This window comes from Natator depressus, chromosome 1 (assembly GCF_965152275.1).
Source record: "Natator depressus isolate rNatDep1 chromosome 1, rNatDep2.hap1, whole genome shotgun sequence".
NCBI lineage: Eukaryota > Metazoa > Chordata > Testudines > Cheloniidae > Natator > Natator depressus.
Window position 1 is genome coordinate 261375734 of NC_134234.1, and position 26333 is coordinate 261402066.

The 26333-nt window shown below is 46.8% G+C and overlaps 2 protein-coding genes and 1 non-coding gene across 7 annotated transcripts in view; 2 read left to right on the forward strand and 1 right to left on the reverse strand.

Annotated features, from left to right (window-relative positions):
- Window positions 1-26333, forward strand: part of PDE6H (phosphodiesterase 6H) — a 113172-nt gene that overhangs the window by 77095 nt on the left and 9744 nt on the right. The window contains exon 1 of one of the 5 annotated variants that reach the window (XM_074941795.1): window positions 9712-9820. The exons of 2 other annotated variants lie outside the window; for them this stretch is intronic. The gene's annotated coding sequence lies outside the window, so the exon portion shown is untranslated. Of the gene's footprint in view, window positions 1-9711; window positions 9821-17251; window positions 17320-26333 lie in introns of those variants that run through there. 2 more of the 5 variants (XM_074941792.1, XM_074941797.1) reach the window with 2 other exon arrangements.
- On the reverse strand, window positions 797-10436 carry ARHGDIB (Rho GDP dissociation inhibitor beta). Its single transcript, XM_074941788.1, is given in 7 exon segments — window positions 797-1565; window positions 2140-2203; window positions 3887-3963; window positions 5231-5314; window positions 5972-6160; window positions 10193-10277; window positions 10280-10436. Coding segments are annotated over 7 exon segments (768 nt in total). The 5' UTR covers window positions 10349-10436; the 3' UTR covers window positions 797-1365.
- LOC141981139 (U6 spliceosomal RNA) lies at window positions 19436-19537 on the forward strand. The gene has a single exon (XR_012637681.1). It is a non-coding gene; the product is annotated as a U6 spliceosomal RNA (small nuclear RNA).

The window sequence follows — 26333 nt, forward strand, 5'->3', positions numbered from 1 at the left end:
CGAACAATCTGTCCCTGACACCTCTGCACTGAGACCAACTGGAGAGCAGCGACCCCTGCTGCTCCCACAGAGACATTTCCATGCTATGCACTCTGGAAGGGCAAGGCTGGTGAGAGTACCCCATGCTGGCACCAGGGAGCAGCTCCAGATGCCCCTTTCTTCTTCTGAGTCCTGGGCACTCCTCCCCAGTACTCTGCACCCCAACCCAATGAGACTACCCCCTGCGTGTACCAGGGAAGCTATTTCCCTTCTCTGTGCACTAAGTCCCAGAGGGTCTCGTCCTCCCACTGCACCATGGCCAATCAGACAGTCTGTCCCCAGCGTGGACCACTCCCGGAACAGCTGGTTGTATGGGTGGCATGAGAGACCATGTCTCTGCTATGGGAGATAAGGAGCAGATGCCTAAAAATGCCATGGAGGCCACATTATACCAGACTAGACACACAACATAGGAACACACAAATGCTAGACTGGATCAGACCAGTGGGCCACCTAGTCTGGTATCTTCTCTAATAGTGGCTCACACAAGAGGCTTTGAAGGAAGCTGTATAAGGGAGCTATGAAACAATTTGCCCACAGGAAAAATGTCTCCCTAAACCCCATTAGGGTGAGGCTGGTTTATTCGCTGAAGTATGAGGATTATAGTCCTTATGAGACACTTGGGATTTTTTCAGTCCTTTCTCTAACCCTGGATACTGTTTAGCCACATACGATCTTGCAATACTCTGCATGTGTGAAAGGCGGAGTGAGGAGACATGTTCCACAAAAGACTGAGAGCCTCACTCAGAAGGGAAGAAAGAAACTGACTTTATTCTTGGGACACTGGTGTCTTTACAAGTCATGGCAGCTAATTGAGTCTCCTTGACTGCTTTTGCCTTCAAAGGCAGGACTATGATTTGGGCACCACACCAGGATAAGAAGATCATAATGGGAACAGCCATTTACAGTGAGCACAAGGCAGAAATAACACCGTGGAGGACCATTTAGGGGGGCAATTCGCCCTGCCATGAGAGTTGTAGAGCTGGCAAGATGATTGTGTTCCCTCAAAAAGGCACTTCAGAGACCTGATTTGGAGCAAAAGAGGGACCAGAAGGGAGAGGGATTCTTCCCAATTTAGCCCCTCATGTGTCATAACAGCTCTAGGTGGGTTATTTTCAATATAGCAGCGGGAAATGCAGAGGCTGGCCGTGGGCCTGTGCAAAGACCTGCTTTTAACAGAATCTCCTGTGGCAGGAAGGAACAAGGGTTAGGAGGATTCTGGAACCCTTTTGTGGGGGGCAGCATGGTGTGCGGGTCCAGGGCGTGGCACTCCTGGTGACTAGTGCGGCAGGCAGGGGAAGGAGGGAGAAGGCAGCTTGAGTGAGCTCACTCTGTCCACTCCTTCTTAATGGACAGATTCCACTCCCAGGTGAGATGGTCATGCTTGTCATCATCAGTGAAGAAGGATTTGTTGTGATAGGTGCCCCGAGCCATCATGCCCTTGGGTGCTTCCTCAACAGGTGTCAGGAATTCGTACTCCTCCGGCCGTGGCCCATAGCTGCCAACCATGAACGTAGCTTTATCCACTAGGAGTAAACAATCCACAAGGGAAAAGCCCATGAGGAGGGAATTAAACAAGGAGAGGAAAAGCTGGGTTCCCGAGTACAGATCACACAGGAACTGAGGCAGGCATGAGCGGGAGAAGGCAGAGGCAGGGGCAGACTCACTGAATGAAATGATGCGAGATTTTTTTGCAGAGTCTATATACAGAATCTATGTGTGGAATGAGGATCTCCCTCGGGATAGCCTGAGAAGGGCTGTGTGTGTACGAAAGGAAGAGGGCTCTTTACACGGTTGGAAGCTCTGTGGGGTAGCACAGAACAGGCTGGTTTTGCCTGTGTCCGTTGAAGGCTCTGTATGGAATGGGAAATTCTGAGAGGGTGGGTTGGGCAGGATCTGTATATAATGGAAACCTGTGTGATGAGTGGTGTACACATGACTGCCTGTGTCAGTGGAAGGCTCAGTGTAGGATGAGAGCCTTTGGAAGGGGCTCTTTGATCTGGGGGATATCTCTATAGGCTGGGAGAATTTGTGTGCAGGGTTGGGAGTGCATGGGGGGGTTGGTGTGTTTGGGAGGAGAGGGGGTTCTCTCTTACTCACCCTTCACCCCCGTCCGGTAGGTGTGCTGCACATATTTCAGTCCAGACACAATGTCCCTATTTACCTGCAAGAGGAAGTGATCAGGGATGAGTCTAATGAAAGGGTCTCAGTGCAATCTCTCCTGCTCTCCTCCCCTCAACCACACACAGACATTCCTGTCCCAGCTCCCCCCTGCCACTACTCTCCTCCTTCCCTGTGCTGGACAGAGCGGGACAGGCCTCAGGGCCCAACATGGAGCAGACATTGCTGAGGGAAGCCCTGGCAGTTCTCAGTAGCCACAGATGAGTTTTCACACAACCTGGATACTTCTGTTTCTCTAATGCGCATCAGAGTTCTTCCTCTCCTTGCCCAAGCCCCCAAGGTGGTTTGGAGGGGCGAGTTAACCAGTCTCTCAAGAGGATTGGGGGGAAGGCTGAATGCAGGAGAAGCACAAGGTTCACAGCTGAGCATTCCCATGTTAAACCCCAGAACCAGCTGACTGGAGTCATGCATTCTGCACAAAGAGATGGGGAAAGTCTAGGGTAAGACTAACTGAGCTCACTCCCTCACCTCAAGGGCTGCAGGGGACTGGGATCACTGAAGGGGTGGGAAGCTCATTCCCAGGATATGGAGGGAGATGGTTCAACTAGTTAGTTAGCTAGTGTAGACACAGCCCCAGTAATCTCAATATTCTCCAGGAGAGTCACAGCCTGGCTGCATCCCCTGCTTCTCCCAGTCTGGACACAGTGCCTCACTGAAGCATTATTAAATCCGAAAACAACACAGCATGCTCCTTCACATCCCAGGGTTCAGTTTGCTGTGCCTACAGTGATCCCAATCCTGGCCAGCCCTGGGAGCCAGGGAGAGAGTTAAGATAACTAGTCTGGCCATAGCCTTATCCCATCAGCAAGGGTGGGAAATTTAAGGAAACATTTCCTAGCAAAAAGAAGACTGGGGTGTAACTCTGGGGGGTGCCATTATCTCTAGGCCTGTGTGCAGTAGAGCTGCATGGAAATCGTGGAAAATTTGTCCACATTAACATTTTCACTCTTTCAGTTCAGGAGGTTGAACATCTCTCAAATTTTGCTTTTCTGCAAAATGCAGCTACTTTTTTAACAAAAACTTGTAAAGATGAACGTGTCTGCTTTGCATGCCACCTTGCTCTTTGAACGCACCCCATTTTCAACAAGAAGCAGGTGGAAATGGCATGAAACGCTGTTGAAATTTTTGGCAATGTGAAGCCATTTGGGAGGGCATAACACAATGCAGAAAATCTCAGATTCTGTGTAGTTTTGTCTTGTGCTGCAACTATTTTACCCACCTCTAGGTGTTTGGGAAGCCCAGCAACTCTCAGCCGATCAGCTTCACAGGGCTTCATTGGAAGCTTTTTTTTCCAGCTTTGGTTTGTGTGGAATCAAATTTTGCTTTGAGTCCCAAAAACTGAAAGCAAAACTCAGTCACGGCTACTGAGTTTCACATAATGACATGTATGAACCATTTCCAAGCATAAATTTTGACTGGTTTCCATGCAACCTCCAGTTCACCACCTGCTTCATCAGGTTCACACAACAGGCTTACAAAGGTTAGCAAACCTTTAGGTGCATGTGGTCCAAGGTGATTTGTAACAATACCCCAAATCACTGGAGTTTTACATGGCTCAGAGCATTTTCAACATTTTGCTCAGCTCTGGTTATCTGTGATGACTGGCTGGTGACTGGAGCGTGCACTGAGCAACCTATGGGAAGGGACCAGAGAGAAAGTGACTCACTTTGAAGTGGATCTTAACTCTATATTCAACTCCTTCCTTTAGTACAAATGTCTCTTTCTTCAGTGCCGCAACGTCCCCTGTAGAGAGAGAATCAGACAGATAGTTAGTACTGCCACAAAGAGAAGAAACCAGACTCTCTTCCAGGGAATGGATGTGCCCTTTCATCAGTTTTTCCTATAGCGCACCTGGGAAATGTGCATGCAGGTGTGTGTATATGCAAGCTTCTTTATGAATGTGCAGACATACAGGTGCGTGCATATCCAAGTGTGTACGCAGGTATGTGCATGCATAGACATATGTGCTCCTCTTCATACACAAAAACAGAGCATGCTTGTGTATATATATTCATGTGCACGCTTGTGTGTGTGTGTGTGCACATGCATTCACAAGAGGCATGTGTGTGTGTGTGTGCAGATACACAAATGAGAGGCACACACGTGTGTGCAGATGTGTTTTGCCCTCCTGTTACTCCAGTGAACCAGGTGCATAGCATGGCCCTCTATGCATCATATGTTAGCTGTTTCGCTCATGTGGAGTCCCTGGTTCTAGTGAGAGGGAGTGGAGGCGGGGAGTGTCTCGGCTGGAAACTCAGATGGGCTGCACAGTGTGTGAAGGTAAATGGCTTTGCAATGCTGTGCGTGCGTGCATGCTGGGGATTTCAGTTGAACAGGAAGTATCAATGCCTTGCCAGTCCTGACTTCCTCTCTCTGATAAGAAGCCCATATAAGGTGAAGCATGACTCTCTCACCATGTCCCCTGAAGCCGGAAGTGCAAGGTTGCTTGATACTCCAGTTTCAAAATGGCCTGTTACTCTAACATGTACCAGAGTAACAGCCGTGTTAGTCTGTATTCGTAAAAAGAAAAAAGAAAAGGAGTACTTGTGGCAAGTGAGCTGTAGCTCACGAAAGCTCATGCTCAAATAAACTGGTTAGTCTCTAAGGTGCCACAAGTACTCCTTTTCTTTTTTCTTTCTAACATGTACCTATATCTTGTGCTGTTAGGAGCTAGCTGGGCAGAAACCAGAGCACACACCTTTCCCTTTGTACAAAGAACTATAAGACCTGCAATTCTTAGAGATTTCCAAGATCTTCTGCAGAGGAGTTGAAGATGGAGACCACCGACATATGTCTTTATTACTTCTAATCTTCTTTTTACTGTAATTGTACTTTAAATAAGAAACTAGGCCCAAGATCTCCATAGGGAATATTCCCCTAGGGTTTACCTCACTTTCCACAGCACCAACTTCAAATGGGAAACAGGACTCTGGAATTATCCTTAGACTTGAAATTTGGGCTGGACCTCTGATCATTCCCATATGTGACAAAGAAAGAAGTCTTCACCTACCCGTAAGGTCCATGGTGATTGCTCCTGGAGCAGTATCACATACCAGGGTGAGCCGTGTGACTACCACGTTGGGAGCTGTTGGGTCTGCAGGATTGGAAAGAGGAGGCCAATTGGCTTGCAAAATCAAAGTGGAGGGAGGGAGAGGAATTAAGGAATCCAAGGTCCCTTCCTCATCTCCCTGTCTAAAGAATGCTCTGTTATCTAACGTGGAATAATGACTGGGTCCTCTTAGGAAGACAGAACAATGCACCTTGCCCAATGGGAACCATTCCATAAGCCACATCCCACTACCCCTCTAGAAGAGACTGTCAGGAACATACCTTCCACCACATGACGCTGCCCTAGAAAGAACTAACCCGGGCATAGCTGCCACCTTGGGTCCGTCCAGGCAGGATTCCCCCTTGGGCACATACCTGAGACCACAAACCTCTTTCTCAGTAGGAACTCTCTCAGGCATGCATTCATGCCTCCACAAGCCTTCGCCCCATCCCAGACATCCCTAGCCACAGACCTGACACTATAGACCTTATCTCCATTTGAGTCCACCCACCCCAGTCAGGCATATATCTGGTAGCTTGCTCCCATACCCCAGCAAGAGCAATCCATATATGTACTGTACCCTCCCCACCGGGGACAACCTCAATCCTTCCCCACAATGCATGCCACCATAGTGTCCTCCCACAACCAGGACTGGACACACACTGTATTTCTCTGTGAGCCTTTTCCATCAGAGATACATACCTGCCACCACAGGCCCATCCCCCAGCAGGGATTTCTTGTACTTAGCGAGGCTTTCATCATCCTTGTCCAGCTCCTGCAGCTCCTGAAGCGATTTCTGGGGTGGAGGCTTGTAGTTGATTTTGCCATCCACATCCTCCTCCTCTTCCTCTACATGTAGGTCTGGGGTTTTCTCAGTCATGGTCTCTTGGCCTGAGGAGGGCAATACAGCCAGTCAGTGGCAGAACAAAGTAGGTGGGTACAGCCGGGGGTGGGGCGGGGGTATTTGTTCTCTGGAGAAAGCAACTCAGTCTCCAGGGTTGTCAGTCAGACACCTGGCACCATAGGTACTAGAACTAGGGGTGCTCACGGTGCTGCAGCACCCAGTGGCTTGAAGTGGTGTCTATCATATACAGGGTTCACATTTTGGTTCAGTGGCTCTCAGCACCTCCACTATACAAATTGTCCCAGCACTGCTGCCTTGCATCAGCACCACATTCAATGTCGTAACCTAATGCCAAAGCAAAATGCTCAGAAATCTGATGCTTGAGGGTTGAATTAGTCTGTTGTTGCTGTTTTTGTATTTTCAGTTAGACATGCTTCCCCCCTTGTCTTTCTTTCTTGTTCCCCCCTCCACCCCCCTGCTCTTTGTGGGGCTTCCAGGAATGACAAAAACAACTTAGACTGAAACAATGACAATTTGCAACAAGCCACCTTGTGCAACCCTAGCACAGGACTACAATAACTTGGGCAAGCAGCCTCAGCACTGATCAGTGAGTTCACATTAAAAGCGACTGTCACATATAGAAGCATGGAGGGAAATAAAAGTCATTAAGGAAAAGGTTTAATTTTCCTGCTTCTAATGGGCTATAAATAACACTTAGAAACGCAGAATTTACAGGGAGGTAAAATACCTGATAATGACTCTCTTAACTGAACAGATTAAATAAATCCTCTTTGCTCAAGAAAATGAATCCTACTAAATACAGCTGCACATGCCCCAGACTTTCTCTGCTGCACACCCTTGAAAATAGCTCACTTCATGCAATGACAGGGTCCACTTCCTGTGTAGGAAGGAAATGTGTGGTCTGTTCCTATGACAATACTTGCCCCAGCTGCAGACCTGCTCTGAGCAGTAGCATTTCAACCATAAGACATCTCCGAAGTGAGAGGAAGTGAGAACTAAAGTCAATGAGCAGTTGTCTCAGCGCGGGCTTAGACAGGAGCTGCTCAATGGATTTCCTCTTCCATGAGGACAACGGCAGGTTCTTTCCCCATGGAATCCTGGGATTATCCCAGACTTCCAGAGCCACTTCTGCAGTTGGTATAAATCAGTGCAGCTGAACTGAGGTCACCAGTTGGAAGAATGAACCTGCTTTGATGGCTGCACAGAAAGAAGTAAAGAGAGACAGAAAAAGCGGAGGGAGGATGAGGAGATAGGTGGATGGATGGAGAATGGATGGCCAAAAGGAGAGAATGAAGTAAAGTAGGGGATAAATGGCCAGAATAAGGAAGGAAAGGTTGAGCGGTTGAGTAGATAGGACTGTAGGTTCTGCCTTAATGAATCAGATGACTGGTCCATCTAGTCTGGTATATGGTAGTGGCCAATTTTTGATGCTTCTGAGAAAGGTTTAAAAAACCCCAGCCACAATGCCATAGCCAATGGTGGATACTGCACATGGACCAAATCATTCTTTGCTGTGTGACAGTTTTGTTTGATTTGTTCTATATATAGTGGACATTCATTTTAGTGACTGACCGTTCATTCTTGTGTCATGGGACAGTATGAAAAGGGGGAATTGATACACTTCCACTTTCCGCTTAGTTATTTTAAATTTCTTGATCAATTTCCCTCTAATTCTTCTCTCTAGGTAGGTAACCCTAGTGTTTGCCCACTCACACAATGTATATGTTGATGATAATGACATATTTCACTTGGTCATCAAAAAAACTTAAATTAAATTAAAATGACTCTCCCGGGATGAGTTTGTGAATAGAACTGTGCAAGGCTGAGTCACACCCAGCTTGGCAGCTTCAGACACTATCCCAGTCCTGGTGAGACTAATGGAAAAACTCCAGGAGGAGCATGTTAGCAGATGCCTTTGGTGGCATAAAGGTGATACATACATAGACTGACTAACGAGCCAAGGAACAGACAGATTTGGTCATGCCTTCCAATGGATAATACATATTCTATGAGACTGCATTACAATTAAATCCTTGAGTGAGTCTGGCACTAATGTGGAGAAGTCAGTGGGGAGAAAAGGAAATCTGAGACAGCCCTACGGATGAGGAGAAAGCTCAGATCTTCCAATTGGTGATTCATTGCAACTGCACTGATTTACACCAACTGAAAAATTGGTTCAGGGAGTCTGCATTCCATGGCAAAAGAACCTGAGATTGTCCTCATGAAAGAGGAAATCCAGGCCTGTTCCAGGACCCTATGGGAAAAAATCTGATTGATTCCCCAGCTTCAGCATGAATAATGCAGGATGAAGGCCTGAAACTGTTGATCATTCCCTGCACCATCTTGTCAGCCTGCCCTCCCCATTCCTCACTCCCTCCATGAGGGTCTTTATGATTTATGATAGAGGGAGACACAGAGGGAGAAGGAGAAAAAGTCATTGATAGAGGGAAAGGGAGGGAGGTGGAGAATAGAGATTTTGTCCTGGAATTTCTGGTTACTCCCCTTCCCTAAGATCTTCCTCCTGCTTTGCCCAGGGCTGAGGAACTTTTCCATCAGAACTAGTGCAGAGGGCTCCCCTTCTCAGGAATTCCTTTGGGTGCCCTAAACCTCCCAGAGATATTAGCAACCCACTGGGCAAGCTGGAATGGCAGACTACCTGATTACCTGAGTGAGCCAAAGGGATAGGGCTCTGGCTAGTCCCCTCCTGGCTCATTCGTATGCCTACGCTGCTGATCCCTACTACATGGAGTAGGTCAGACCCAAGCCTGAGTTTTACTTCTAGGGTTCAAGGACCCAGTCCTGCTTTCTACAAAACTCCCATTAACTTCAGTGGGAAAGGATGGGCCTTCTGTGCATGTGTGTCCTCACTCACTACTGTCATCTACAAAATGGAACACATCAGAGCTTCTCCTGGACACCTCAGTTTCCTCCACCTTGTTTGTTAGTGCACACGGGTGTGGTTTGCCTCATTGGCCCAACAGGAAGGGCGATGCCCCTGGGGCTCTTCTGATATATTGTCTACATACTAAATGGCCACTTTTACAATGAAAAAATAAAATTAACCCTTAAAACACTTTGGAAAGAAATTAAAGATTTGTTTCCTACCACGAATGCTTTCTCTTTCCCTACCCACTCCCACAGATTCTTCGGCCCTCCCTGTGCCCCAGCCCTGCCCTTGAGAACTCCCTCTCTTCACGCACTAGATTTCAAATTGTGTCTGTGAGGCCCGGGGGCTCGTCTCTGGCCATGGGGGAGAAACAATGGGCCAGAATTAGGGAGCCCCTGCCAGAAAGTGACAGCTTCAAAAGGCAAAGATCAAAAACACCATAATCATTGGTGCCAGCCACCCACTCTGGCAGAGTCCCAGGGCTGAACGGGCAGGGGAGGTTGACGCTTCAGACGTGCTCGCTGTAGATCAGAGGGAGGCATGCTGACAGGAGGCAGCAGGCAGAGAAAGACCTTACTGCCACTCCCTGTGCTGTATGGTATCTGCCCTGGTCATAAATAGGGGGCATCAGCCATTTTACCAGTGCTTCTTAAGAGCATCAAACTCACGTACAACGTAACCCCCAAATATAGGGCTTATCTACGCAACAATGAGGATTTGGCAGAGGGAATGCAATGGAATTTTCCATGATGCAGGGTAAACTACTTCCTCTCCCAGCCCCACCCTTCAGGGATGAAAGGTAAAATACCCCCCTGCCTGAGCAGGCCTCTTGAGAAAGCAAAGCATAGCGTTATTTACCAAGAGAGCCTGGGCAGGAGACAACTCCCAGCCCCCTCGAACCCTTCACGAGCATTTCCCAGGCTCACTGACAGCGCAGTGCAGAGCTGAACTCCGGCTGCCCAGTCATCTCCCCTTTCCCCTCACTGCTGTCTAACTTCCCTTTTCTGGTGCAGCCAGGACCGTCCTCTTTGCATTTCAGACCCTTCCCTATTGTCAAGCTGTGCAAATCAATCCTCCCTCCGCCACAGGGAACAGGCTCAAACTGTGGTAGCAGAGTGAGAAGGCTCTTTTCCAGCTCCCCCTCCCCCGAGTTATCTGCATTTATACTCACTGGCTGGCGTCTGCGTCCGGGGACCCTCTCTGCTCTCTGCGCTCAGTTTTGAGCTTTGGCCGTTAGAGCAGGAAGGAAGTTGAAGGGGGAGGGAAAAAAAAAAAGCGCCCTCACTTGAAGAGGAAGCCCTGAGCTAGCTGCAGAGTCACTGCTCATGCTGCAGTGCTCACTTTATCTGGATCCTCCTACATCTTGATCAACGGGGTCTGAGTAGCATCCTTTCCCACAAACAGCCTGTGTGTGTGTGTGTGTCACTGTGTGCTTGCATGTGTTTGGCTGGGGGTGTTTTGTATATTACTGTGTACTATACCTCTTTGTCCGTGCCTGAAAATCTGTGTGGATATGGGAATATATTTTTGCATGCATTTGTGCTCAGGTGTGGGTGCATGTACTGCAGTCCTGATTCTTCTCTCACATTCGTTTCCCGCTGGTGTAGCTCCACTGATTTCAACAGGGTTATTCCTGGTGGGGGGGGGAGGGTGTAGATATAGGTGTGCATTACAGAGGCACCCCCATCTTCCCCAAATTTAAGGTGTGTTTAGTTTTCCACTTAAAGCAGGGTGTGAATCCCTAAATTAAGCATGGTAACTCACAGGAATCAATTATCCTCAAACACGAACAACCTCGAGAAGGAGAAACTTTGATTTTCTATGTGCTTTTCACACCCTTTAGAGCCTGCTTTTCACACACGTAGCAGCTTTAAAACCATTTCCTCTTTGAAATGTCAATAGAGATTCTTTCTATTCCAACACCGAACATCCTCACCAAGTGCACATCTAATGCCTCACAATCACACTCAGATGCCAAACTTTCCTCTGACCTCATACTTTTCCAGATACAAATACAGTAAAACACATTAAAGACTTAACCCCTCCAGGTGTGTTTACAGGCACACACCTTAGAATGCTCAAGAATCGATGGGGGAGGGGTGGGTGTGTAGGCACCACTGGGTAGGTTTTATAGTCCATCCAGCTGAGATTAGAAAGAGTTATTGTTTCTGTTTCAGTGTGATTGTTTGAGTGTGATTGTGAAGAATTGGATGTGTGTTGGGTGATTCTGTGTGTTGGAACTGAAAGCATGTTTGTTGTAGAACCACAATCTGAGGGCCAAATTCTTCTCTCAGTTACACTGGTGCAAATCTGGAGTAAATCCGCTGATTTTGATTTACTCCAGATTGACATGGGAGTAGCAGAACAGAATTAAGACCTGTGAGTAAACAGATCATGCAAAAGCATGTGAGTTGAGGCTGTTGTGAAATGGGGGAGGGATAGCTTAGTGGTTTGACCATTGGCTTGCTAAACCCAGGGTTGTAAATTCAATCCTTGAGGGGGCCACATAGGGATCTGGGGAAAAAATTGGGGATTGGTCCTGCTTTGAGCAGGGGGTTGGACTAGATGACTTCCTGAGGTCCCTTCCAACTCTATGATTCTATGAAAGTAAATGTCACAGGTGGAGATTTTTAATGATTGTGTGGAAAGGAGATGTACCTGAGCAACTTTAAGTGAATGGAGTTTTGTTGTTGCTTTTTGGGGGTTGGGGTGGGAGTGGGAGGGAAACATACAAATCTGTGTGTATATGCATGTTTGTGTATTTAAGTGTGCAAGTGTGTGTAGATACCAAGATGTACATATGTGTGTATATAGCTATAGGAGTGTGCACGGGTGCATGTAGGAAGGGGTGCATGTAGCTGTGTGTTTTATAGGTATGCGTGTATAATGTACATATGATATTGTATGTGCAAGAATGTGTTTGTGTATAGCCATGGATGTAAGAGTATGTATGATGTGGCCTATTGGATAGAATGCTGGAATGGGATTCAGCCAACCTGTAGCGGCACAGGGAGGTGAAGTGACCTGTGACTTCGGGCCAGTCATGTCACCGCTCTGTGCCTCAGTTTCCCCAACTGTAAAATGGGAGATGATAAATCTTAGCTCCTTTGTAGATCCTTTGGGATGCAGCAGTCATGTGCAGCTCAGACAATGGAACCTACCTAGCAGTGCCCACACAACCACCCCTCCCCCATCTGTTCTTGAACATTCTAGAGTGTGCCACACCCTGATCACCTCAGTTCTGAGAGAAACTGTGATAGGGAGGGTCATGCCTAGTGGTCAGAGTTGGAATCAAGAGTCCAGGGTAGAGTTAGAGTGAAAGCATGGATGGAGAAAGAACAGGCTAAGGCTTGGGGAGTCTTGTCACTGTCAGTCAAAAATGAGTTCCAAGCCCTACAGAGACACTGAGCAGACTGAGAGGCAATTTCTTTTTGAGAGGCTTATATACCTGGTCTGGGAGTCACATGGCCAGTTCCTAGCTTGTGGATTGGCTGGAGCCTAGCGCAGGAGTGACTCATCACCTTACAAGTTCCTTCCAACCACCAGCTGCAACAGACCAGGAGCAAATCTGGAAAGAAGATCCTGAACATAAGAATGGCCATACTGTGTCAGACCAAGGGTCCATCCAGCCCAGTATCCTGTCTACCGACAGTGGCCAATGCCAGGTGTCCCAGAGGGAGTGAACCTGACAGGTAATGATCAAGTGATCTCTCTCCTGCCATTCATCTCCACGCTCTGACAAACAGAGGCTAGGGACACCATTCCTTACCCATCCTGGCTAATAGCCATTAATGGACTTAACCCCCATGAATTTATTCAGTTCTCTTTTAAACCCTGTTATAGTCCTAGCCTTCACAACCTCCTCAGGCAAGGAGTTCCACAGGTTGACTGTGCGCTGAGTGAAGAAGAACTTCCTTTTATTTGTTTTAAACCCGCTGCCCATTAATTTTATTTGGTGGCCCCTAGTTCTTATATTATGGGAATAAGTAAATAACTTTTCCTTATTCACTTTCTCCACACCACTCATGATTTTATATACCTCTATCATATCCCCCCTTAGTCTCCTCTTTTCCAAGCTGAAAAGTCCTAGCCTCTTTAATCTCTCCTCATATGGGACCCGTTCCAAACCCCTAACCATTTTAGATGCCCTTTTCTGAACCTTTTCTAAGGCCAGTATATCTTTTTTTGAGATGAGGGGACCACATCTGTACACAGTATTCAAGATGTGGGCATACCATATAAGGGCAATAAGATATTCTCTGTCTTATTCTCTATCCCTTTTTTAATTATTCCTAACATCCCATTTGCTTTTTTGACTGTCGCTGCACACTGGGTGGACGTCTTCAGAGAACTATCCACGATGACTTCAAGATCTTTCTCCTGATTAGTTGTAGCTAAATTAGCCCCCATCATATTGTATGCTCTTTAGACAGAGCCTCTAGTTGTTGGTTTAGTCAGTTTAGGTATTGTAGTTTAGGTTTGATGCTTAACTTAAAAAGTTAAAGGTTTTAATGCTAGTTATCTTTGGCCAAGGGCCAAGAGACCAGGTTTGACATGAGGCATATCATGTCTGATGGTATTCCCGGCATTGAAGGCACACACTCAGTGCCTCACTTGTCTTGACTATAAAGAAGCCCTGAAATACTAAACACATCAACAGGAGGAGGTGGTCAAACTTCAAAATGTCAGAGTCTGAGTTTGGATCAGAGAAGTATCCAGAAGTTTGACCATTTCTTACTAGTTTAGCCAAATCTTTAAAGGCACCTTCCTAAACCACACGACCTTTGCCCCCTAAGGCCAGCCTCAAGTTTTCTAAAATCTAAAATTAGTCAAGCAGCAAAAATCATGAGATTGGGCTAAAAATCATAAGAGTTTTTAAAAATAAAAAATAAATGTGGGGTTTTTTCTAGTTGCCATCTGGTACTGGAGCCTTTAGGGTTCATGTTTTCAAGCTAGAAACTTAGTAATTAAGAAAAATGCTGAGGTTCTCATATCATCACAGGAATCCAGGAGCTTTAAGGAATAAAACCCTAATATTGTGATAAAAGCAGGAGAGTCAGCAACACGCCCCTTCCAAACCTCTTACAGTCCTGGGCTTCCGTCTATTTGAGGGGGTTTTTCCCAGTGGGTCAGGGTGAACTTCTGAGCATCTCACACACTTTTAACATCTTCAGGAGGCTCTCATGATGTTTGGAAGAGCTGAGAAGTAAACCCATGCACTCTTTCTAACACCATCCTGCTTTATCTTTTTGGAGGAGGCAGCCTTCCTATCCACCCCTTTAGTTAGCTGCAGAATTGGAAACACTCATTTGAATCTCACTAAAGCTGCACATTAGCCTTTCAGTGCATGCAAATCTGTCTCATCCCCAAAGTACAAACACCATGCAACAATCCCTGTTCTCTAAAATTGTGGAGGAGGGCAGGAGGCGTAAAAGATCAATCAAACTCTCCCCAGTACACCACTCATCATTTTGAGAGACCCTAGAACATAATTAAGTATTGACTAGCCCTCTTTGGAAGAAGAGATTTCTGTGACTGTAATAGAAGGGGTAGAGGATCATGTGATGGTTAGATCTCCCAGTGACCATTGGGTTATCTCTCCCACTGAAACCAGGAAGGCCAAACCCTTATCAATACATTTCAGAATCTTACCAAAAAAAAAAAAAAAGAAGAAAAGAAAAAGAGAGGATCCAAGTGGTGTCGTGGTTTATATTCAGGGTTTGTCTCTGGAGTTCTTAATTTTCAGAATCAGTGTATTCACTTCTAATCAACAGGCAATAGACAACATATTGTAGGTAACTACATTTTGCTGTCCTGAGTTCAGTTGGATATAGTCTCCTCTTCATTTTGTGTCTGAAATTTTGCAGAATGTTGCTGTATGCTGTTTAATGCCTTTGGTATGTTCCACCCCAGAGGTAGCTGCATTTCAGCAAGGGATGAAGTGATCTTTATATTCTGCCAGTTGCAACTGGTGACCACCAGATTTAGTTAACACTGCAGACCAATTTCAGTCATAACCTTTTGTTTTCACATGCTTGTAAGTTTCCAAAACATTCATCTTTGAGGCGAAATTTTCCAGTTATGGGCTCTGACACAAGATAATTGAAGTTGGAGCAGAGATTCCAGCATTTTTTAATGATGAGAAGATATAAAGCCTATGTTTTTCCTAGTGCAAACAATGGTTAATGTAGAGATGTTTGGGTGAGGGGTATAAATGTGCACTTGTATAGAACTTTACAAGTATTATTATTTAATTAGACTTCACTCTACTCTGTGTAATTTCCTCTGGTCCTGCACCTACATCATTAACTGTGCCAGCTGTACAAGTGACTGATCTTTTCTGGGAGGAATTCACAGTTGTGTCGCAGCAACCTTACGCCAGTAGAGCTGATGCAAAGTAGTTGTAAGTCTCACCCCGAGGCTTCCCCAGAAAGATAAGACAGTTGTCATTTATTCATAAAAAGCTACAGAATCTTAACTTCAATGGTGTCACCCTTGGCAGTGTGGCGGGGGGACTCACTGCCCTCCTCCCTAGGCTCCCAGCTCCAGGTCCTCTGGTTGGTGGAAATTTTGATAATACTGCACAATGTCGTCAGAAATGCACATCATTCAAAGGCCCTTTCTCCCATGAATGCAATGGTACCAAATATGACAAACCTAGAACACTTATATAGATAACTATTCAAGAAAATGTTGAAAAATCAACTTTTTAAAATTATACTTTAACACAGGCATGACAAACATGCATCCCTCACCAAGTTACATTGTAGCCCTTGATTGACAGTACTGTGTTACTGGCTAATGCTCAGAACATGATACCTGGTTACATAGGCGCCAACTCCGTGGGTGCTCATGTCCTGGTCATGTCCAGATCTCAGCATGATGTTGATCTACATGAGACTTTGGGAAAGTCCGAGTTCTCCAAGGTATCATGATTGATGTTCGAATGCTATGGAACAATGCATGTGTGCCAGGTGAAAAGCAAACTAATGCACATCTTATATGGTCCTCCTAAGCCAGGACCTACTGACAATTTAACCGGCACATTATGTCGGCAGGGGCCTTTCAGCAGAGCAATCATAGATGGTATGACTCAGGTACAAGTTCTCGGCAAACCAGAACCTGTTAACACCTGCTGAGATTGGGCTGAATACTTCAGTATGAGGTCACGGAGAAAATACTGGACCTATGATAAAATCCACCTAGTGTTTGACATGTATGCAGAAAAATCAATTAAAAATATTACCCGAAAGAGGAGCCTCCATGCTATTGCACCTGTGTAATACAAATTCACTGACTCCATGAACATCTCCAGTGTCACAATGAAGTAGCTACTATCTCATATTCACACGAAGGATGAGTTAAATGCATACCTTGCAGGAAAAACACTCCAGCATGTGAAGAATTGCTTGAAGAATTTGGTTGTCACATGGTATAATCAAGCTGCTGCCTCTCACTATTCAGTGGAGTTTCTGTGTAGTTCCCATGAGGAGGCTGACACTAATATAATCTTGCATGCTATCAATGCCACAAATGCTACTAAACTTTGGAGATTTGCACAGGACACAGATGTTTTAGTGCTCACTGTGAGATGCTACCCAAGACTTCAGCAAGATTTTGTTTTTGTGCCTCCTGCTGGGGAACAGAATTGCTCTATATCCATCAGAGATGTGCTCCTATAATTCGAACCATTAAAAGACGCCATCCTGAAAGATTTCCATGCCATTTCTGAATGTGACACTACTGGACAATTGGCTGGAAACATCAAATTATCTTACTGGAAGGCATTTGATTCAGCCACCAAAGACTCCTTCCTCGCTCTGAAGGTGCTCGGAACAGCTGGAGGCATTCATATGCCAAGTTTAGTATTTGAAGACCATCATTGTGACATTTGCTGAGCTACATAAGTGGATGTTTTCCAAGAAGCAGACAAACAGAGAAAAAATGCCACTGACAAAGGATGCATTTACATCTGTTATCAGGAAGGCAAATTACCAGGCAATGGAATGGCCTCAGGATGATTAAGTGCATTTGTCATAAATATAAAGGGAAGGGTAAACACCTTTAAAATCCCTCCTGGCCAGAGGAAAAACCCTTTCACCTGTAAAGGGTTAAGAAGCTAAGACAACCTCGCTGGCACCTGACCAATAAGGAGACAAGATACTTTCAAAAGCTGGGGGGAAGGAGAAACAAAGCCTGCCTCTCTCTCTCTCTCTCTCTCTCTCTCTCTCTCTCTCTCTCTCTCGTCTGTGTGATGCTTTTGTGGGGGACAGAACAGGAATGGAGTCTTAGAACTTAGTAAGTAATCTAGCTAGATACGCGTTAGATTCTGATTCCTTTAAATGGCTGAGAAAATAAGCTGTGCTGAATGGAATATAGATTCCTGTTTTTGTGTCTTTTTGTAACTTAAGGTTTTGCCTAGTGGGATTCTCTATGCTTTGAATCTAATTACCCTGTAAGGTATTTACCATCCTGATTTTACAGAGGTGATTCTTTTTACTTTTTCTTCTATTGAAATTCTTTTTAGGAATCTGAATGCTTTTTTCATTGTTCTTAAGATCCAAGGGTTTGGGTCTGTGTTCACCTATGCAAATTGGTGAGGATTTTTATCAAACCTTCCCCAGGAAAGGGGGTGTAAGATTTGGGAGGATTTTGGGGGTAAAGATGTTTCCAAACGGGCTCTTTCCCAATTATATCCCTGTTAGACGTTTAGTGGTGGCAGCAAAAGTCCAAGGGCACAAGGTAAAATAGTTTGTACCTTGGGGAAGTTTTAACCTAAGCTGGTAAAAAGAAGCTTAGGAGGTTTTCATGCAAGACTCCACATCTGTACCCTAGAGTTCAGAGTGGGGAAGGAACCTTGACAGCATCCAAAACTACTCTCCTTTATCGGGCGTAGATAGATCTTGGAGAATGGACTGATCACACCAGTTATGTTTGAAATACCACACGCTCTGGAATCAATCCTTCCGCTAATCGAATGGTCATGTGCAAAGACCAGATGCTCACCACCCTGCAAATGTTTGGCCATCAGCCTATCACTTATGGAGATGTATGAGTGTGGAACGGATGAGGATTAGTGTGACAATGCATCTAGCAGTGGTGCCCTAGACAGAGACAACACTGATGATGACTCCGATGAATGAACGCTTTGTCTTTTTTTATGTAAGCAATGCATCCTGGTGTTAAAGTGTAATTACCACAACTTTGCCTTTTAAACATTTTCTCCAATATATATCTACATAATTGTTCTAGGTTTGCCTTGTTTGGTAACTGATTTTGGGTGGGGTGGGGAAAGGGCTTTCGAATGATACCCAACTCGCCCTATTTCCGATGCCATTATATTATCAAAATTTCCACCAACCGGAGGCGCGGGAGCTGGGAGCCGAGGATAGTGAGTCCCTCCTGTGACGCTACCAAGGGTGACACCACTGAAATGATGATTCTGTGGATTTTTATGAATCAGATGTCACCTCCCTGACCCTTCCATCACTGACTTGCCCACACAATGAAATTTGACTATATTAGGCTCCTAGGCTAGAGTAGGAAGCCTCCCTTCTAAATGCAGAAATCACCCCTGCCCCAATGAAATTTACAGTATCTCTTGGACACTGTCTCTATGGTAAGCTAGTGACCTACTTTGGAATTCTGTGGGAAGAAAGTTGCAAAATAAATGTAGAGCAACTTCAGTGGGATTGACAGGAGAATTTGGCCTAGTAACTGAAATTGTATAAATGCATATATGCTATACAAGTACAACTCCCCAGCCTGCCTGAGGAATCATTTAAAAGCATAAATCCTGTTGAAGTTATTGCTACTCACAGAAACTTACAACGTATTTTCCCCATTGTTACACTACTTCATTCTACTAGTACACTAGTTTATGTGGCAAGTGAAAGTGACAGAGATGTGAAAACATACCTTGGTATGGGCGCAGATGTGCACAGTGTGAGGGCCTCTGTATAGATAGGAATGGGTGTGTGTTTAACATGCCTCAGCACTACATGTGGTAGGCTGAAGGTCACGGAGCATGTGTTTAGCAAAGCTGGGAGGGGACACACATGGAATGGTCCAGACACACAGCACACAGCAGGGGCTTTCATGGGTTTCCGTAATTCCTGACCCATATTACTGTAGAAGGTTTCCTGTGGAAGTAGGTTCCTGAAATTCATTCAGAGGGATGAGGCTGCAGGTGTTTTCCAGGTTGCGTGGCAGGGAGTCGGTCAGGTGGGAACCTGAGCCCAGGGGAACATGATGGAGTGCTCTGCCTGAGGCACGGGGAGAAGATTGGAGACTTAACGCCCAATTAAGCAGCTTTTAAGCCAGCTAAAGCGCTAAGCGCATAACTCCAGTCCCCAGTTCAAAGGTGAGGAAGGAAGACACAGGAACCCTGGGCAACTGCTGCTGCCTCTCCCACTTGCTTCGGCAGCACATATACTAAAATTGGAACGATACAGAGAAGATTAGCATGGCCCCTGCGCAAGGATACAAGCAAATTTGTGAAGCGTTCCACCTATCAAACACACAAAGGGGGCAAGGCTGGGGGAGAGGGTGTTGGTGAAATGAGAGGGTGGTTCAGGCAGGGAGAAAGCAACTGAAAGGTAGAAAGTGGCGGGAGGGGGCAGCTGGAAGAAAGGGAAAAATAGGGACCTGGGTGGGGACACAGAGAAGGGGCAGAGCGGAGTGAGCCAGAAGGATTGAAAAACAGTCTGGTAAAGGAAAGAGGGGTCAAAGACTGCAGGTATGTCTACACTGCAAAATGGGTGTGCTCTTAATGCAGATTAGCTAAATCAGGTTCAAATGGCAGCAAAGGCACAGCAGCTCAGCTTTTAGTGCAGGTTAGCAGCTGGAGCTCAAGCCTATAAGGGTACAGCGGGGAGCAAGCCCCCCAGCCCACAGAGGTAGACTCGTGCTAGTGGGGCTCAAGCTAGCACGCTAGAAACAGCAGTGTGGATGTTCCAGCACAGGCGGAAGCTCAGGCTCTCAAACCAACACAACCCCCTGTGCTTCCAGCCCGAGCCTGGACATCTACACTGCTGCTGTTAGCATGCAGGCACAAGCCCCACTAACACACGTCTGTCTACCTGGGCTGGGGGCTCACTCCCAGCTGCAGTGCAGAGATACTTTAGGGGAGCCTGGGCTTGTCTTGAGCTGCTAACCTGAGTTAGGCCGACTTGGCATGTCGTCACTGCTATTTTAACCTGAGTTTGCTAACATGGGTTAGCTGACCAGAGTTAAGAACACACTTCTTTTTGCAATGTAGACATACCTCGAAAGAGAGAACCAGGAAGGGAGAGGGCACTCTAACTAGGAAAGTAGGGATGCCACCTGTCCGGTTTTCACCTAGACAGTCCGGGTTTCGGCTTGTGTGTCTGGGTGCCATTTGACAAGCTCTGATGTCAGGTTTTATTTTTAATCTGGGGGGAAGAGTCAGAGCAGGCGCAGGGCCTGTGGAAGAGGTGGAGAACAGGGAAGGGCCTCAAGCATGGGAGGCAAATTCTATGAGCCCGTGGAGCCTGGGCACCAGGAATATTCGTGGCCCGGGGCCCAGCTCCAGCACTGTTTGAGGACGGGTCTCTCCCTCGGCCCCACCTTCCGCCCCTGGACGCTTCCCCTGCACCCCCGGGTGATTTAAAATGGCCTGGGGCCCCCACCCACCACCGGCAGCGCAGCGGAGCTGAGCAACTTCCTGCCTGCTTACTCCATGTAGCTGCTGGCCCCTCCCTGCGGTCCCTGGGCGGGGTGGGTCTGTGTCCCTCCCCAAGCGCCCCTGCGGCCAATAGGAAGCTGTGGGGGCAGTGCCTGGGGGTAGCAGCACATGGAGGCCCCCCGGCCTGCCCTGCCTAGGAGCCCCAGGTAAGTGCCACACCCCCCCACCAACCCTCCACCCCTTTCCCACACACACCCTACCACCCCCAAACTCCCTCCCAGAGCCTGCACCCCCACCCCCAGCCCACAGCCTGCACCCTCACCCCCTCCTGCACCCCCATCCCAGCCCGGAGCCTGCACCCAGCACTCAAACTCCGTCCCAGAGCCTGCACCCTGACCCCCTTCCCACACACCTCATCCTGCCCCAAACTCCCTCCCAGAGCCTGCACCCCCTCCCTCCGCACCCCCTCCTGTTCCCAAACTCCCTCCCAGAGTCTGCATCCTCACCCCCAGCCCAGAGCCTGCACCCAAACTCCATCTTAGAGCCTGCACCCCCAACCCCTCCTGCACACCCACCCCCTACCCCAGCCCAGAGCCTCCACCCAGCACCCAAACTCCGTCCCAGAGCCTGCACCCCCACCCACTTCCCACACAGCCCCTCCTGCCCCCAAACTCCCTCCCAGAGCCTACACCCTTCACCCCCTCCTGCACCTCCACCCCTTGCCCCAGCCCAGAGCCTACATGTTCTGGGCACCACCAAAATTTCTACAAACCTGCCACCCCTGGCCTCAAGGGAAGAGGTGGAGCAGGGGCAAGGCCTTGTGGGTCCAGTTACCAGCCATTAGAAAGGTGTCAACCCTAAGGAAGAGGGTGAATACAGGAAAGGAGACAGGTTTCTGGATAGGGAGAGAAGGATTCTACAGGTCCCCCTACGTGCAAATTAGAGAATAGCAAGTGAATGTCTCAGGCCTGGTCTACAGTACAGAGTTAGGTCAACGTAAGGCAGCTTACGTCGACCTAAGTCTATAAGCGTCTACACTAAAATGTTGCTCCTGCTGATGTAATTTGCCTGCTATTCTGACTTAATAACTCCACCTCCAAGAGAGGCATAGCACTTAGCTCAATGTAGTTAGGTCAATGCAGCGTCAGTGTAGACACTGCGTTACTTACGTCGACTTTAGTGGCCTGCAGGAGGTGTCCCCCAATACCCCACCGTGACTGCTTTGGTCACCGTTTTGAACTCCACTGCCTGGTGGCCAGGTACACAGGTACACGCCTCTCCCCTCAAAAGTCCCATGAATTTTTGAAATTCCATTTCCTGTTTGTTCGGTGTGGAGAGCTCACCCAGCGACTGTCTAGCTAACCATGCCAGCTCCACACTGCAGACACATTCCTGCCAGGAGCACATAGGAGGTGGTGGATCTCCTACGTTTCTGGGGAGAAGAGGCTGTGCAAGCACAGCTCTGACCCAGCCATAGAAATGTCGCTATCTACGCGCAGCTCAGTCAGGGGAGAAGGGCTACAAAAGGGACCCGCAGCAGTGCCATGTGAAAGCTGTACCAGAAGGCAAGGGAGGCTAACAGTTACTCTGGTGCAGAGTTGCAGACATGCTGCTTTGACAAAGAGCTGCACGCCATTGTCGGTAGAGACCCCTTCCCCCCCGCCCTCGAGAGTCCCCCAATACTTCGGAGGAGCTGGAGTCAGAGGCCCCCAAAGTGAACAGTGAGGAGGAGGTGTTGGGCGAGGAAGAGGAGGAGGAGGAGTATGGGAGGAGTGTTGTACAGAAGACATAGGAGGTAATTGTCCCACTCTACTGGGCACTGGTGAGGTCTCAGCTGGAGCACTGTGTCCAATGTCGGGTGTCACACTTTCGGAAAGATGTGGACAAACTGGAGAGAGTCCTGAGCAACAAAAATGATAAAAGGTTTAGAAAACCTGACCTTTGAGGAAAGGTTGACAGAACTGGGCATCTTTAGTCTTGAGAAAAGAAGATTGTGAGGAGACCTGACAAAGTCTTCAAATCTGTTAAGGACTGTTATAAAGAGGACAGTGATCGATTGTTGTCCATGTCCCCTGAAGGGAGGACGAGAAGTAATGGCTGCTGCAAGGGACATTCAGGTTAGATATTAGGTGAAACTTTCTAACTCTAAGGGTGGTTAAGCACTGGAATAGGTTACCACGGGAGATTGTGGAATCCCCATCACTGGAGGTTTTAAAGAACAGATTACACAAACATCGGTCAGGGATGGTCTAGATTTACTTTGACTTGATGACCTTTTAAGGGGTCCCTTCCAGCCCTGCAGTTATATGACTCTAGAATATAAGTGAGATCAGAATCAGGGTGTAAGTATTTTTATTGTTTGTTGGAGTTCATTTCTGGCCTAGGTGGGATTTAGAAGGACAGAGGGTTTTGTGAAAAGGACAGTGACAAGTTAGTTCAAATAACAAATATTGTACATGTTTTATATCAGCTGTTTTAGATCCTCAGCTGGTGTAAATTAATGAGTATAGATCCACTGATTCCAGTAGAACCACCAATCAAGGATCCGGCCCACTATATTTCAGCCTCAGGTCAGATATCTTTTCACAGCAAGACAAACTCATCCATGGAATTGTGAGTGTATTTTAAATTGTGTGTTTCCTGTATCATTAAAGTTTGCTAAATTTGTTGTTATTTCCAGTATAGTTATGATTACCATAGTTACCATAGGGTTTGAGATCTTGGGGGAGGAGTTGCAAAAGATTTCTTAGAATGGAAGTGGAGGAAATGTCATAGGATATCAGGGTTGGAAGGGACTTCAGGAGGTCATCTAGTCCAACCCCCTGCTCAAAGCAGGACCAATCCCCAATTGGCCCCCTCAAGAATTGAACTTACAACCCTAGGTTTACTAGGCCAATGCTTAAACCACTGAGCTATCCCTACAGCAACATTGAGAGTGGTGGTTCTCCCTTCTGGGGCCATAGAGACAGGATTACTGTTATTGTTTGACCTCAGTTTCTGGCCCTGTTCAGGTCTAAGCTGTGTCACACGGGAGTTGAAAAAAAGCATGAAACTCAATTTCTCACTGTGTTAGTCAATCACAAGAAGGGATGGAAGCCAGAGGATGAAGAAGCAATGTGGGAGGCCATAGCCATGGACACACAAAGGGAACTGATCTGGTACTTGACTCCTGGTCAAGCCATCATGCCCAGCAAATCCCATCATCCAGCTGGGATGCTCCTTAAAATTACAACAGAGTCACTCCTGCATGTCTGTTAGTGCCACGCAAAGGGAGCATTTAAGTGCACGCTTGCATGCATGTTCACACACACACACACACACACACACACTGCAAAGCAGAGTCCAGCACCTGCAGGAGAGAAAGAGAAGCGAAAGGGCAGGGTGAGAGAATAGATGGAATGAGAGCAGTAGAAAAAGGAAAGGCAACAGTGGGAAAGAGTGAGAAAGGGATGAAAAAGAGAGACAAGAGAAGAACATAAATGGAGCTGGTTGAGTATTTTCTGTCAAAATGTCTTTTTCACTGGAAAATGGCTTTTTCAACAAAATGGAAAATTTCATTAAAAATGACAATTTTCGTCAAACATTTTCAGGTTTTTCTCGGAAAAAAATTGATTTGTTTTAAACTGCAAAATTGGGAATTTTGGTTGCTGAAAACCTACATAATTTAGTTTTACTTTTAGAACAAAAGCCTGAAAAAAGTTTCAAAGAAAAATTTCGACAAAATAAAAAAAAGTTTCATTTTCATCAACATTTTTCACAGGGGAAAACAAAACAGTTGTTTCCCAGCATGCTCTCAATATAAGAGAGAGGGACAAGGAGAGAGAACAGACATCTGGGCCAGTTGGAGGCAGACAGAGAACTGGGAATGAGCAGTGGGTGTGGGAGGAGAGTGTGGTGCCAACATACTGCAGTTGCTTATATCCCAAAGGCTGCTCCAGCCTGCAGGAAGCTGCTCACCATGTTTAACCTCAGAGTATTTGTATGCCAGAGCCAGTCCCTGCAGGGAGGAGGAGATGCCAACCCAAATATTCAAAAATCGTTACTCCAGCCTCAAAAAATTATGAGATTGTCTTAAAAATCATGAGGATATTAGAAAAATATATTTCAGCTTCTTTTTCTTTGTCTTCTGGTTTCAGACCCTTTAGGTTACACCCAGGTCACATTTTCAAGCTTTTCTCCACAACCGTGAAAGTAGGGACTTACTGACATTTTTTAAAGAAAGCTGAGATTCTCACACAGGGTATGTCTACACTGCAATTAGACACCTGCAGCTGGCCCGTGCCAGCTGACACAGGTTCACAGGCTCAGACCAAGGGGCTGTTTAATTGCAGTGTAAACATTCCAGCTTGGGCTGCAGCTTGAGCTCTGGGACCCTCCCAACTTGCAGGGTCCTAGAGCCCAGGCTGCAGCCCGATCCCGGACATCTACCCTGCAGTTAAGCAGCCCCTTAGCCCGAGCCCCACAAGCCCAAGTCAGCTGTTGCAGTTTTTTAATGGCAGTGTAGACATGCCCGTAATGGCCAACCTGCAAGATGTGACGCTTCAAAGAAAACACCAAGGCACAGATCTTCAGAGGATTTAAGTCAATATCTTTGTAAATCTGGACTTAGTTATGGTGAGACCTGTGACACTTGCTAGAGTTGGCAATACTGCCAGTATTTGATGCACCTCTGACATTGCATTCAGGCCAGGCAGAGGGTGGGTTCAGCCCAGCACTGCACTCCCTTCATGATATTTGACATAATGCAGTATGACCGAGCAATGCAATCGTACATGAGGTGACCACAGGCCTGATCTAAGTGGGTAGTTGCCTTGGATGCCACACTTAATAGGGCACTGGAATCGCACTGCACTGCTATGGTAACTCATCAACAGTCCAGTCTTGAACTGTTCTTCTGCACCAGGAGTTTCTGCTCAGTTGCTCTACCCCCTCAGAGAGTTCCCTGTTCTTGTTCAGCCGGCCATTTGGGTCCCAGATGTGCCCCAGAATCCTTTCTATCAATAGGTGCAGCATCACCTTTTAAACACCACTGTAGCTACTTCAAAGGTTACTGGGTAAGTTTGGAAGGTAGAGATACCTGCTTTAGAAATACAACACTCTCTCTCCCACTCTTCTCTCTCTAATATTATGTTTGTGTCCTTCTCCTCTTGCAATTTCTGTGTCTCTTTTCATTCCACTCCCTGTTCTCAGAACAGTATACCCCTTCCTCTGTGCCTTGACCTCACTCCCTGGGCCAGATCCTTAGGTGGTGTAAATATGCATATTCCCACTGAAGTCAATGGAGTTACATCAGCTGAAGATCTGGCCTTCTTCAAAATCATCTTCAGACTCACTGCTTTCATCTAGATCTCTGTCACTGCTCTCCTCTGAGGCTCGTGCACCTGATCATTAAAAGACATCCCAAATAAAAAACAAAGGTCTTTAAAAAAAGTATGTTACAATCAGTGGAGTTATTCCAGAGATTAATTTGGACCAATGTATGATCTGCTTCCCTTGTAAAATGTCCTCACAAAATGTTGTATTCCCCTTGTCTTCTCTATCACACCCCTACCTGCCTCTTCTGTCACTCCATTCATCCACAGGCCTAACCTCTCTACTCCAGTGCAGGGGCACCCAGAAGACCTAGCTGTTACCTTAGCCCATGGGCTATAATAGTGGCAGTGGG